Source organism: Canis lupus, chromosome 8, assembly GCF_011100685.1.
Source record: "Canis lupus familiaris isolate Mischka breed German Shepherd chromosome 8, alternate assembly UU_Cfam_GSD_1.0, whole genome shotgun sequence".
NCBI lineage: Eukaryota > Metazoa > Chordata > Mammalia > Carnivora > Canidae > Canis > Canis lupus.
In genome coordinates, this window is record NC_049229.1 from 34,863,632 (window position 1) to 34,878,275 (window position 14,644).

The 14,644-nt window shown below is 38.0% G+C and overlaps 1 protein-coding gene across 5 annotated transcripts in view; it reads left to right on the forward strand.

Annotated features, from left to right (window-relative positions):
- DAAM1 (dishevelled associated activator of morphogenesis 1) overlaps positions 1-14,644 on the forward strand; it is a 166,616-nt gene that overhangs the window by 99,187 nt on the left and 52,785 nt on the right. For all 5 annotated transcript variants that reach the window (XM_038544843.1, XM_038544847.1, XM_038544845.1 and 2 more), the window contains exon 4: positions 11,596-11,667. In XM_038544843.1, coding sequence (XP_038400771.1) covers positions 11,596-11,667 — 72 coding nt within the window. The remainder of the gene's footprint in view (positions 1-11,595; positions 11,668-14,644) is intronic.

A 14,644-nucleotide genomic window follows, 5' to 3' on the forward strand; every position in this document is an offset into this window, starting at 1 on the left:
GCTGCCATCCTCATAGAAGGACTAGATCTTTTTCAAGTGGCACTCTTGTTTTCTGGGGTTTGTGATTTGGGGGAGAACAAAAATGATAGATGGCGGAAAAATAGCACAAGCCTAATTTTTAATTTGGAGTGTTTCATTTCAGCTCATTCAGAAATATTTGATCATTTTTGCTAGTGTAAATAAAGTTTGTGACATAGAAAAAATATTAATCTAACATTTTGTGCTGTCAAAAAATGTCTCAAAGCATTTTTCCCAGGAGTGCTTACATTTGATTTTTATTTTGAAGTTAAAAGGTAATTGATAAAAACTGGAGATTAGTAAAAATACAGAAGAGTTAATAATACTTGGCTGTTTCTTTTTATCATGATGAGAAAAGGGGGTAAAATCTACAAATGGGTACAGTTCTTTGTAACTCTATTTGTAATAACTGAAAACCTATGGTCAGAAGTTTGTGATAGTGTAAGAAACTCTTAATGCTAACATTTGGAAGCATATTCTCATCAGTCTCATGTGTCCTATATTCATGGATCACTAACAAGGAAAGCAAAAGCTTTGTTCTTTTATTTCTGTGTTCTAACACCCAATACAATATGCAGGCCATTATAAAACTCAGTCAATATTTATTGGGTGAGTAAATGAATGAGAAAGAAAGCAAATGACTCTTTAGATTCAGTTCAGCACTGAAGTTTTGGGCATGATGAGTAGAGGGATTCTGCTCCTATCCAGCCCTTGAGAAGTCCTGCATTCAACAACAGTACAGTATTCCTACTGCTCTCAATTTAGGCTATGTGTTACTCCTAAATGGTGTTGGGATCCAGACCAAACTATTAGGGAACAGTGGTCGAGTATTATAGCTTTTTTTTTTTTTTTTTTTTTCCTGGTTGGGGAATGGGAGGGATGAGGACCAGATCTAAACTCACTTGAGCTCACAGCTTTTTTTTTTTTCTTTTTTTCTTTTTTCCCCTCAAATGAGCTGTGCAAGAATTCTTAGAAATATCCCCCAACAAACTTCTGGGGAGGATAGAAGACTGGGTGTAACTGCGGTATCAGGAGGACAGGGTAGAGTGGTCTCAGTGGTTTCAAGTCAGAAACTCAGTGATACACAAATAGAAACCACTGAGAAACCTTAGCTTGCCACACAGCCAAGGCAATACAGTGGAAACCAACAGATTGAGGTAAAGTAGTCAGGATAGAGTAGGTGTTCTTGAGCAAGAGCTTTGGGCAAGCCTGAGCATCTGGGCAGTTTAGGTGTGAAGAGCCTGGAGCAGAGTGTTAGTCATATAGCATGGCTTCCACATTGCACTTTTATAGAGTGTGTCCTCTTCAACCAGAAAGTACTAGTCATGCATCTGTTACTCTGCTAAACTGTAGTTACATTGAAATGAGGGAGGGGGGGATGTACCAAAAGTTGTCTGTAGTACTCCTCAGAGTGATCTTAACTTTTTACCATCTTTGATTTATTTAAGAAATCTGAAAATTGTTTTTTAAATAACTAGTAGCAGTACAATTGATTAGTCCTGCTGACCATTTTTGTATCTGTTTACAAATACATAATTATATACGCCTTTGCCCTTAGATTCTTTTTGAACCTGTTGTAACATCTTATGAGTTCTCTTGTTTATTAATGAGTTCAGCAAAATCAGTTCATGCCACGACTTTACCTTTTAAAAGTTATCCTCTATCAGTATAGAGTTGTAAACTTCGAGAATTGATAGAGAAAGGGCTAACTTATTCTAAATGATCAGAGATCTTGAATAATATTTTAGACTGGAGTATATGGTAGGAAAGCAGGAGACTCTCTGGGAAAATGTGCATTGTATATCGATTCTAGTGAGCTTTTTTATATCTGGACAGACACGGCTCAGGGGTCAGAAGAGGTTTTCACACATATACAAGAAAGAAATTCCTGTGATGTTTGAAAGGATGATGTACAGGGAAGAAGCAGGGGCAATGTAAGTGGAATCCAAAGACTTGACAAGCAATAATCTAAATGCAGCTTAAACTTCCCACAAAGTTTCTTGGCAGCTAGGGAGCCTAGGTCCTACTCACCCTTTTTTAATTCTGTAAACTTGTATTTGTGTTTTAGAGATAAAGCATACTCACTCTTACAATAATAAGATCTATTTTATTGTTGAGTTTGTGGCCAGTGTTGTTACAATATATGTACTTAATAAAACATGAACTACACATATTTTACTGTGCTTTGTGAGAAATGTCTCTTTTATTCTAAATCATAAATGTTATTTGTTGTGAACCATCAAGAAAGCAAGAACTTGTTCTCTTTTTTTCTTGGGTTGCTATTTTGGTCAGAAATCTTCCAGATGCACTCTTAGTAGAGACTGTCTAGAATTATGATCACTGACATGTGAGCATATCCCTTTCAGAGGAATTTAGATATATTTGTTGGAGTTATTTTTGCAAAAAGTAGACATGAGGGTGTGATAAGCTTATGGAAAATTTGAGATTTATTTATGAATTGAGGAAGATAAACTTATGCTATATCCAGTAGAGAATTTTTGGCTTGGTAAAGAGAAGACTTTGGGAGGACATAATAGCTTTATTCAAATTGTTTAAATATCTACAGGGTTATTATTCATAGGAGAAATTAGACTTATTCCATTCAGCTCCCAAGGGCGAAACTAAAGCCAGCAAGTGCTTGAAGTTACAAGGAGACATCTGTCAATTCAGTCTAAGGTAAATTTTCTAACAGTCAATGAGGGTTCTGGTTCCAAACATTTGTGGACTCCTCAAAACTTTCTCTCAGGGAACATAGGATCAACCACCTGCTGGTGACCTTATATGAGGGACCCCTGTGAGGGGAAACTTGGACTAGGGTGTCTCTTGGGTCAAAGACCTTGCTATGTAATTATGTGATGGCTTTCCTTAAAAACATACAGATGTACTGCAGCACCAAGAAAAATGGAGAAGGAGATTTACTTCTCTGACATGGTTCTAAATGCTAAATATGAAAGCCTTTGTCACTGCAAACCCTCACTCCTAGTCTTTCCGGAAACTGACTGACAGTCTGAGGCTTAGGAGGAGGTGTTGGGTTTCCTGGCAGATGCAGAAGCTGCTGTTCTGTAATCATTTTTTGTGTGGGCCCAACCAGATTTGGACAGCAGATCCACTTGATATGTAATTGTGGCAGTGCCCAAACAATGTAACCAGATTGGCAGTCCCAGGGACCACATGACTGTCTTGAAATGTGACAACATAGGAATTATTTTTTGAAACCAACCACCTCCCTTTGGCAAGCTTCAAATGTAGGGTATAGTTTTAGCCTACTGTGAGGGAAGGCTGTTGGAAGGAATGAGCAAAACAACAGTCTCAGGAATCCAGGTCTGTGTATCTGCTGCAGCTCCTCTTCCCAGTGAAAGAACAGCAGGACAAAGATTTGGAGGCAAAAATTAGGATTTAAAAGACCAAACAATGCTATGCTATTTTAAAGATTGTATGTATGTATGTATGTATGTATCTGAGAGAGAGAGAGAGAGAGAGAGAGAAACACTGCCAAGCAGACTCCTTGCTAAGTGCAAAGCCTGATATGGGGCTTGATCTCAGGATGCTGAGATCATCACCTGAACTGCAAGGGTCAGACACTTAACCAATAGAGCCATCCATGAATGCCTGTGCTATTTTACAAAGTGGGATTAAACTATCTTCAAGGAATAGTGAATTTAGGAAGATGCTGGATTTCTCAGGCATGGTAAGTCCTGCTGCTTCTCTAGAAAACAATGCAAGTTACTAGGCAAATTCTATATACTTTGTGAGCTGATCCTAACTTACGGCTGGGGCTTACTGGAGATGGGAGTGGCTTCAAGGAGAGGAGACAACCTGGAAAATAATTGATGACCAAGTTCGAGCTTTGATGCATTCCCACCTTCTTGAGAGCCAAGCTCTTTCTAGCACCGGGAATGAAAAACTGTGGCCCATGGACCAAATCTAGCCTCGTAAATATTTTTTGCAAATAAAATGTTATTGAAACATGGCAGTGTTCCTTCATTTAAGTGTTAGCTGTAGCCACTTTCACACTGTACAATGACAGAGTTGAGTTATTGCAATGGACTATGTGGTCCACAAAGCCTAGGGTATTTGTTATCTGGTCCTTGGCAGAAAAAGTGCTGAACCCTGGTCTGTCAGGCTATTCTACCCACTTCACCATGACTGTCTTTTGAGAAGATGCTGATTAGCCTATTATTGGGCCAGAAGGGCAAGTTGGCAGAAGTTATTAGCAAGACCTTCCACAAGATATTTTCCCATCTTCCATCTTACCTGCTCTTCCCTTCCCTGTTCCTTGGACCTGTTCCTTGGCCTATCATTCACTTGAGTTTATTAGGTGATACACACATCAGGGAGTCAAAACTAATAGAATAAAATATTTTGGCCTGTCTGCCCCTTTGTCCTCAGTATTCTGTAAAAATTCTAGGTACAGAGTAAATTTATTTCATGTCTGTTGCATTCATTAGTATATGGGGCTATGTCCTTGAAAACCAAAATAGCAACGACAATTTAATGCAACAGATAACTATTTTGACAATTAACAAGGGATAGGGTTTCTTGATCCTATATATGATCACAGTTAACATGTTTTCTAGTAACATTTTCTTCATAAATGGAACAGGTTTTTATTAGTGTTTAGTTGCCTTTGCCCTATAATAAAAATAATCAGAATGAATTTTACTTTTTATTATACTGAAACAGTATCTTTTCGCTGTTGAAGTTCATTTAGTTAAACCTTAATATGTCTCTACTGTTTTTGAGTTGATGGTACTCTTATATACATCGTTAGAGGACTTTTAGCCAATCTAGACAGTGAAAGAATGTGTCTTTCATAAGTAGTATCTAAAAACCTCATAGGTTTTTAACAGTGAACATGGAGATTTATGGCTTTAGTTGGCCAAGTGCATATTGCTTCAGCCTGTGATTTGTGGTCTAGTGAACAACCACAGAACATGTCCTTTGCAATTAATTGACCTTTGTACAGCCAATTTTAGGTCTTACCAACAGCATCTGAAACTGAAGAAAAACTACCAGTTCTTACATATTATTACTTGGGAAATGATCCTATTAAAAATTTGCCCTGTGGTAATTTCAAAAGAAGTTACTCTTAAAGACTTAGTTTTTAAACTATACTTTGCATCTTACTGAAAGATTTTAGCTGTTACTAAGAAATTGTTTGTCACAAATATGTAAGTGGAAATTTTGAAAATTTTAGCATCCTTTTGGTACATAAATGTTAGTATAAATCATAAAATTTCTTTACGTAAACATTTGATAATAGGATTGTAGTGTGTAATAGAAATAGAAAATCCAGTGAGAAGACAATAGCAAAGTGTTTTAAAATTTTTGCTTTAGAGAGCAGAAGGGTCCCCCCGGCGTAGAAAACAGAGACATCCCAAATATTGCAGGACCTTGTTGACTTGATGCATTTCATGTTACACGGAACATTTGAAAAAGTAAAGCACTTGTCCTAACAGAATATACAGTCCTTTAGAACTTCTGTTTTAATTGTGAAAATAGTGCATATTTCTGGCAAAATGAAAGTTTGAATTATACGAAAGTTAATAAGTAAAAGAGATACCCAGAGACATTGTTCAATTTTCTTGTGTTTATTTCCAGAAATGTTTGTATGTTAAGTGTACATTTTTTCCCTACAGATGAGAAATGATATTCAGAGGCATTACTCTTTGCCCTGTCCCTGCCCTGTACTATATTTGGTCATTTTAAATTTGATGATATGATTCTATTTAATTCTGTATAACTGCTACAAAGTAATTTATACAACCATCTCCCTTGCCATATATTCGTTCACTTTGTTATTTGCTGATTCAAACAGCACAGCAGTGAAAAAAGTGTAAACGTATAATTTTGGGCTAACTTCCTGAAAGTAATCTTAAAGAGGGGTCAAAGGCTGTGTTTGTGTTTTATATTTGAACAATTATCACCAAATGCACATCCAAATTTTTATAGTCCTAGCATAACAAGACCTTAGAATGGCCATAGCTGGAGATTCTGGAATAGCATCCTTATCATCCTAGCTAACATTTATCAAGCATGTTCTGTGTGTACTGTTCTCAGTGCTTTCTTTTCTTGTAATAACCTATTAAATCCTCACAATGACCCTGTAAAGTAGGCATCCATTTTACAGATAAGGAAACTAAAAGTGAGTCACACAGAGAGGTTACTTAATTTGCCTGCCTGTAAGTCACCATAAATAGTGAATGGCTGAAGATTGAAGTATGTGTCTGCTGATGGTGATAGAAGGGGAACACAGCCAGCTTGGATTGGTAGAGAGTGATGATCATGAAGTGAGAGACAAAAGTCTGGGACATAGCTGTAAATGTTTACCTGAGAAAGAGTACAAATTAGTGCAAAATTCTTTTTTTTTTTTTTAAGATTTTATTTATTTATTCATGAGAAACACAGAGAGACAGAGACAGAGTCAGAGACCCAGAGGAGAAGCAGGCTCCATCCAGGAAGCCAGACGTGGGACTAGATCCCGGGACTCCAGGATCACACCCTCTGCCGAAGGCAGGCGCCAAACTGCTGAGCCACCCAGGGATCCCCAGTGCAAAATTTATTCTTATGAGCAAAGTGATGTTGAGAAAAATAAATGCACCCTTGTGCATTTAAAGCAAATCAGGGAGGATCTCTTGGAATTTTTTTTTACTAGCTACTGACCTGAAACTTGGAATGAAAAATGTGCCAGTTGAAAATGAGGCCAAGTTAGAAAAACTATGTATTTCTTTATCTTCTAAATGAGTTCATTAAAAGCTGATTTTTTTTAAAGTGAATGTTCTTGAAGGTCCGTTGTACTATACCAGATTCCTTGTCTAGCAAAAGGTGTTTTGTTTTGTTTTGTTTTGTTTTGTTTTGTTTGTTTCTTCAGAATTTGAGATAATAGGAGCAAAGTAGATAACAAGAAAAAGAGTTTAAAACTAGTTAGTGCAAGTTGAAAGTAAAGTGAGGTGTCACAGCCTCCATCCAGCAGGAAGTTTTGTCCACCAATATTCTCTTATTCACGACCATCAACCTACCAAGGAAATATGATGAGTGGATTAGAGAAATAGTAAAATTAATGTTGGGTTTTTTCCTTCTCCAATTACCTTATAAAAGAAGTAGCTGTTGAAAGTTAAGTGTTTTGTAATTGAGTCACTGAACAACATAAATTAAAAAAAAACAAACAAACATTAGTTTTAGAAATTGGGCCCTTAAACTAAAGGCAGTACATACGGTTTTCCATGACACCTCACTCACCATTAGAGTTCTATAGAATCTTAGAGCTTCTAGGGACTTTAAAAAATAGTCTGGTTTTAGCCTCTCAATTTGAAAGAAAAATGAGGCCCAGAGATTCTCAGACTTACCAAGGAATGCCAATTGAGTAAACCAAAAAGTAAATTCTGATATCTCATCTTCAGATGGCCAATCTGGTCATCTTTCCACCATCCTATCAACCTGAAAATAAATGGTGTTTGCAAATATTATCTAAAAACAGTAATCCTCAGAAAATTTAATGACATAAAATGTTTATATCAATTCAGTGCTAATTATTTAATAGACCTAAAGATAGGCATATAAACATAAATGTTTATAATACTTTTAAAAGTCATCAAAACTAGATTTTAATATGAATTGACCATTCTGGAGGTGGAATGGAAAGGGGTTTAATGTGATTGCTAGAATTTGTATTCTCATAGGGCAAAACTTTCTCTAGATGTTATACCCATAAAGTGGGTAACACTTAACCCACAATCTGTTTTAAAAGAAGGAAAAAACAACTTCTTGAAAGAATAGAATGAATCCAATAGTCTTGGTTATTAGAAAAAAGTTCTAATGGAATTGATCAAGGCAGTAGTTAAAACTAGAGTTAGATGTGTATAACTTAGGGAGAGATTTGTTTGCAATTCCAATGTCCAGAACTACTTGGTGCTATCAGCTCGTCTTCAAACACTCTTGAAAAAGACATGTGAAGATGGCTATTAGACTAGTATATAACAGAACAGGAGAACAGGTTAGGGAAAAGCTTCATAAATGCTATCTGTATGCACACATATAGATAGATAAGGCATTGGTAGAGGGTCAGAAGAGTTCCTAGAGAGAAAGTCTAGAGAAGAAGGATCAGAGGTAATCCAAGTAAGACATCAGATCTTAGAATAATATTCAGACTTAGAATAATATTCAGAAATGTTGAATATAGCAAAAATAGCAATAAAGGTTTAGGGAAAAGCAAATTCATTTTTGGCCACTAACTATGTTTGAGTTTCTTATACAGTAAGGTGATTAAGAGTGAAAGGCCAGCTTTGCACTCACTGTGCCAATTGCTTGTGATTAATCTGAGGTCTAATCTTAGGAAAGAGGTTGCCTTGATTCTTTCCCACTGCCTCTGAATTTCTAATGGGATGAACTTCGGCAACTCACCAGTCTTCTCTTTGCCTCTGTTTCCTCATCACTAAAATGAGTGAAATAACAGCAGCTACCTCATTGGGTAGATTACATGAAGAGCACAGTGCTTAGAACAGTGTTTGACACAAGTAAGCTATGTATATGTTGAATATTGCTGTTTCTTCCATTACAACTAATGCAATCTTATACAATCTTGTTTAACTTTTCCCACTTTTTCTCCATAACAAATAAAACAGAAAGAAAAGAAGAGAGGCACATTGCTCAAAGAATAACACATACTAGAGGCTGGCAACACATAGGACCCGTTTGCTTTTCAGGAATATCAGACATGTTGACTTTCATCAGCAGTTTCTTTCATGGACTTCTTAGGAGAGAGTCTTCCCCTCAGCATGTCTCAGTATTAAGTGCTCTTTAGGGGAGCCCTCCATCCCCACCCTGAACAATTGCATTCATCTGTTTCTGGCCTATGGCTCTACATGACTACAGACTCTAGCAGCCACACAAAGTAGGAGCAGAGAGTTGATTCACAGATGTGTTTCACTTGGCTACTGGAGCACACATCTGTTTAGAAGGACCAAGATTGCACAGAGGAAACTGGAGACACATTGCCAAAATGAAGAACTCTGAGGATCACCCCCAGGAATATAGTGATAACAGTACTTTTATGAGAAGCTTTTACGTATGTTAGCTCATTTGATTTTCTCAGCACTGAGGCATGTGAAATAAAAATGAAGCCTTCTTTTCCCTATTTTGACTACAGTATCTAGGTCTACTCTTAATATGTTTATATTACTAAAACATTTCCAAAGTGTTAAGATTTTTCTCTATATACTAATCTTCAGCTTCTAAAATGATCTCCTGTTCTGTTAACCATGACTATTAAGCTTACAATAGATAGTCTCTCAGGGGACCCCAGACACAGGACAGGACTTTGTTGTAATTTTGGAAATTTGCCCTGGTTTGAGGGACTAGAATGATCTGGCACCTTTTATTTCATTTTATAGGTTCAAATACCATTGACTATCACTGTGGGTTTTGGCTTGCTGAATACATTGCTAACATGGGGTTTTGCTAACATTAATACTCCATTTTAGGGGGAGAGAAGGGTTCAGCACTTATGCTGCAATTGTAGCTATTTTATTAACATGTTAAATAATAATCAAGGACTGTTCTAAAAACTCATCAGATTTCCTGAGCTTTTTAAAGCCATGCAAGTGTAATGCGGTCCAGCTTCAAAGCTGCTGCTATAGCCTTTTGTCCACATCATCTGGCTCTTTCAGTCTCCAGATGCAATTCGTGCAACTGCTCAAGTTCAGGTATCTGTTACTGCCGGCTTTTAAGGCACCAGAAGCATTTGTTACTTTCCCTGCTTTTATGTAACTACTTAACAAATAGTTTTGAAATTAAGTTTTTTTTATCTCACCACAGTAGACCTGTCTAGAAAGATTTGCTTAGAAAAAGTGTTTTTGAGGTAAAGTATAGGACTGAAATTAAAAGCCCCACCTTGAAAGTGCTATCCCAAAGATTGGGATTCTGACAATAGTAAATAGGTAGTAACTACTTCACTGTCTCCTAGCAGCTACCGGTACCTGGCCCAGTCCAAGGGGACAGGGGATATCAGTTGTATTGAGGAGCTCTCTGAATGTGAAGCTAGAAGACTGAAATTGTGCTCTTCCAGTCTGTTGCATCACACAAATGACTTATAGCCACATAAGTTTGCAAACATGTATGGAAAGCTCTAGCTACCATGCCACCTTCTGATGGACTCGGTGTTTGCATGGAGCAGAAGGTACAGCCCCCTGATTTTGGGGTGAGTGAGGCTTCAGGTGGGGGGCTTCTATGCACAGAAGCCCAGAGGGCCATGGTGCTGGCTTCAAGTCATCCTGTTCTGCTAAGACAAAAGACTGGCTAGAGTGATTTAGGAAAGGGTTCCTGAATTCTTTGGGGTTTCAGTTCTCGTCAGCTCAGACACCTTACGTTTTCTCAGACTCACAAGCTGTCACAGCATGACGGCTGGGCCTGTGGGTAATGTGTGTTCATTCTACTATTTTCCATCCAAGGTCAAGCTTTTTATTCTACCTTTTCATCTGAAGCAGTACCTAGTTTTAGTTACATCAAATGAAACCCTTCAAAATTTTTATTGTCTTCTGGAGTCGGAATAAACTAACTAAAAACATCTAACAACTGGCCAAACCCTGTGGTCATTTTTTGAGACAATTTTCCTTCCTTTATGGATTTTATCCAGACATATAGTTGAGCAACACTGTCCTCACTGTGACACAGGACCTAGAGATCCTTTGTCCTCACAACAAACATTGTGTCCTTTCCAATATTATTGTGCCCCTGAAGGAAAACAATACCATACTATGCTGTGTCTAGATTCCCATTTAAATTCCTCTTTATGGGGATCCCTGGGTGGCTCAGTGGTTTGGTGCCTGCCTTTGGCCCAGGGTGTGATCCTGGAGTCCCGGAATCAAGTCCCACGTCAGGCTCCCTGCATGGAGCCTGCTTCTTCCTCTGCCTGTGTCTCTGCCTCTCTCTCTCTATGTCTATCATGAATAAATAAATAAATCTTAAAAAAAAAATTCCTCTTTATAATCAATAATACTGTAAAAATATTTTTTGAGAGAGAGAAAGAGAGAGAATGGGTAAGCTAGGTGGGGGTGGAGGGAAAGGGAGAAGGAGAGAATCTTAGGCTCCACACCCAGGGGCTTGATCTCATGACCTGAGCTAAAAGCAAGAGTCAGACACTTAACCACCTGAGCTACCTAGGTGCCCCTACTGTGACAACTTTTATGGTGAACGGTGTAACTAGATTTATTGTGGTTGCCATTTTATATCATATGAATGTCTCATCACCATGTTGTACATCTGAAACTAATACAATATTTTATGTCCATTGTTCTTCAATTTTTGAAAAATATAAATTAAAGTGATAAAATAATAAATTCCCTTTGATCCATGGTTCAGAAAATGTCCCCTTTATCATACCTAACTCTGTAGTACTGTCTTGTCCCTAGGCCAAAGGACAGTCTGATGATTAAAACCAACATATGAAGACAAATATCTTCTATCTCCTTGTCTCCTAAACGCTTATATAGGCCATCATCTAGATGCTCTGAAAGTCAGATGTGCTTGTGGTCATTGTGTGTGTATATCTGATGTATATTACTTTTTTTGCTTTTTATTTAGGACCAAGAGGAAAACAAGGGAGCAACAAGTTGGCCCGAATTCTACATCGATCAGCTCAATTCCATGGCTGCGGTAGGTATACTTTCTGTTCAGTGGCATACAGTTTAAAATGCAAATTTCGCACACAATTGCACAATAAATTCACTTGAGTAAGAACTATCAAATGTCATTATCTTCCAAACTCTCTTCCAAACACTCAGTGTTGGGGGGCGGGGAGGGAGGGAAGGAGGGTAGGAGTGGTACTTGGCAAAATGATTTTTTCCAGTATGTTTTACATAAAATCAGCACACACTAAAATATAAGTGAGTTTAATGTTGTAAAAGGAAATGTAATCTTAAATCTGGCTTATGTTCAACTTAACTTGCAATTGCTCTTACCAGTCATTTGGAGCATTGTTATGGCAGTACTATTCTACAAGTTAATACCATTTTAAAATAATACAATGAAACTATTCCTTCACTGTTCTCCTCCAGCTCTTTTTCACCTAGGACTGACTTAGTTCCTGATTTTATAGGGCAGCCAGGTACTCTTTTACTCCTATAAATAACAAAAGGAGTTTATGGAGTAAGTGGTGAATAAAGGGCATAATTACTCTGAGACGTCCTTGGGAAACCTTTGGTTAAGTAATTGCCTAAAATGCATCTCAGTGTCTAAAATATGCATTCTGATCACATATATGTCTGTGTAATGTCAGCATTTTGAGCACCTTGAAGGGCACCTATTGATCCCAGCTAAAATATACAGCAGAAAACAAGTCCTCAACCTTTGAGCCTTCGTAACTCAAATCCTGTTCATGTCAATAAAAATTGACAACTGCCTATGGTGAACAGTCTGCCTCTGTGGGTACACTCATGATTTTAAGATCACTCTTTTAGATTCAACTTTGAGTTTATCATATCCAAGCAAGATGATAGCTTCCATAATAAATACTTTTCTCTACCTCTTTCTACCTCTTCCTTTTCTTCCCTTCCAAGAGTCTTTTCAAATTAGCTGCTTAACACATAAGGCAAACGTTTTTAAAAATGTCTAATATTTTGCTGCTGCTGCTGCTACAAAGTTAACTGATTAGAATATGTGAACCACACTTTTACTAAACTTTCAGAGACCTTGACTTTTAGTAACTTCCTCTTTTCTAGCCTTTTATTTGAAGATGCTTCTTCTGCGGTTGCACAATGAATAATAAACAGCCTAGTAAATGTGAATGGGGCTGTATAAATTATAGAAGAAACTGCATAAGCTTTTGCCCTGAGGATTTCTAGTCTAAAAGGACAGCAGAAAAGAGTATCCAAAGCCTCCTAGTACAAGGCATCCTACACAATGGCAAAGATGAGAAAAGGGTGATCTCAGCATTTGTATGAATATGTTAGCAAAGTGTGGGGCTTGTGATGACCATCAGGGATCTTCTATGCATAGCTCAAGCAATAATAATTTAGAGCCATTTACATTTCCTGCTTGTGAAGGTTAGTTTCTAAATTCTTGTTCCTGGCTGTTAGGGGGATAAAAGAGCTGTGGGGCAGGCTGGCTTTCTTTCTAATTAAGCCAGCATTGTTTGATGTAACAAGGGAAGTTGCTTCTTCGTTAATGAATTCACTTCTATAAAGGGAGAAGTACTAAATACTCTGGCATTTTCTTTTCTTCAAATTTGAGGGGGGCAATTAGGTTAATTTGTCATTTAGTGACTTAATCCATGCCTTGTATAGAGTCAACCTGACCATTTCCTGCAGTAGAAGGTCTATGATGTGCCAGTAGGAGGCATTTCTTTAAGAGCCTCCTTTCTCCTTCGGCCAGCTCCTTGGACAACCCTGTGCTGCAGTCATGAGTCATCTACATTTTAATTATATTTGCTTCCAAGTCCGAAATCCTTTCCAAGAGTATCTCAAGGCAATTAAATTGTCAGTCACTTTGCTATTTTTTATGTGTTTAACACCTAACAAAGCTTTGTAATGTTCCTTTAAGGACAGAGCTGGCCTCTTTCTAGGGTTAAAGGTAAAAAGCAGTAACAAATCCTGAGTTAATGAGACCTCAGAACTCCTGCGTATGTAAAGAACAAGGAAATCTGATGAGACCAAAAACCCTATGCTGAATTTTCTGCTTTTCTCACCAAATGTGTTGCTGCCACCTCCTCCTCCTAGAGTCAGGCTGATCTCTCTGCTAACTGTATTGGAGAATTCCCAATGACACACAGCAGAGATCCTGAGACATTGTCCCTGGGGACTGGAAAGACTTCTACAGTGTCTCCAAATCCTTTCATGGCTCAGCAGCTCAACTTGAGCTCTTTAGCTTAGGGATTTGTTGAAGGGGATTTATCCACATTGTTATCATCTATTGTCTTCAGCATCACTAGCTACTACTGCTTTTGAGTGTGCACCATGTGACAGGCAGTCTAACAGGCACTTTACATGTTGTTTTAAATCCTTACACGCCCCCTGTGCTATAACTGCTATTTATAGATAAGGAGTCTGGGACTTGGAAGAAGGTTACCTTGCCCAAGGTCATCTAATTAGGAACAGTAGAACTGGAATTTAAACCTATCAGTCCGAGCTCAAAGATTCCTTTCTAATTTGCCTCTCACTCAGTTTTTAAAACCCTTTGGTGAGTAAAAGAGGCTGGGTAATCCCACCCCCCCCAACTTGTCTGAGGTGGGGCAGGCATCTGTTTTCTTTAATGTGTCCAGGGTCTGATGAACAGTCCGGGTCGAGAACTGCAGCACTTACTGGTCTATGAAACACCGAACAAGTTCAGTTCCTTTACGTCAGCTTCTTAACAAGAATGCTTTGTTCTTTAAAGTACCCCTGAGTGATCTGTTGGCTTTTAAAGAGTGAAAAACAGTATAATAAAAGTACAGCCCAACAGGTTCAAGAAGGACCCGGGCTTCCTTTGTATGTGGCTTCTGCGTGCACTCTCGGGGAAGACAGATGTGAGGTAAAGTGCAGTGTGTTTAGCAGCCTGGCTTACTGATTTCACACCAGGGAATGTTTCAAACAGAAGCTTAGCTCCAGACTCCCAGAAAGGAATGATTTCTATGTGTAGTTTGTGTATCTCTCTTGGA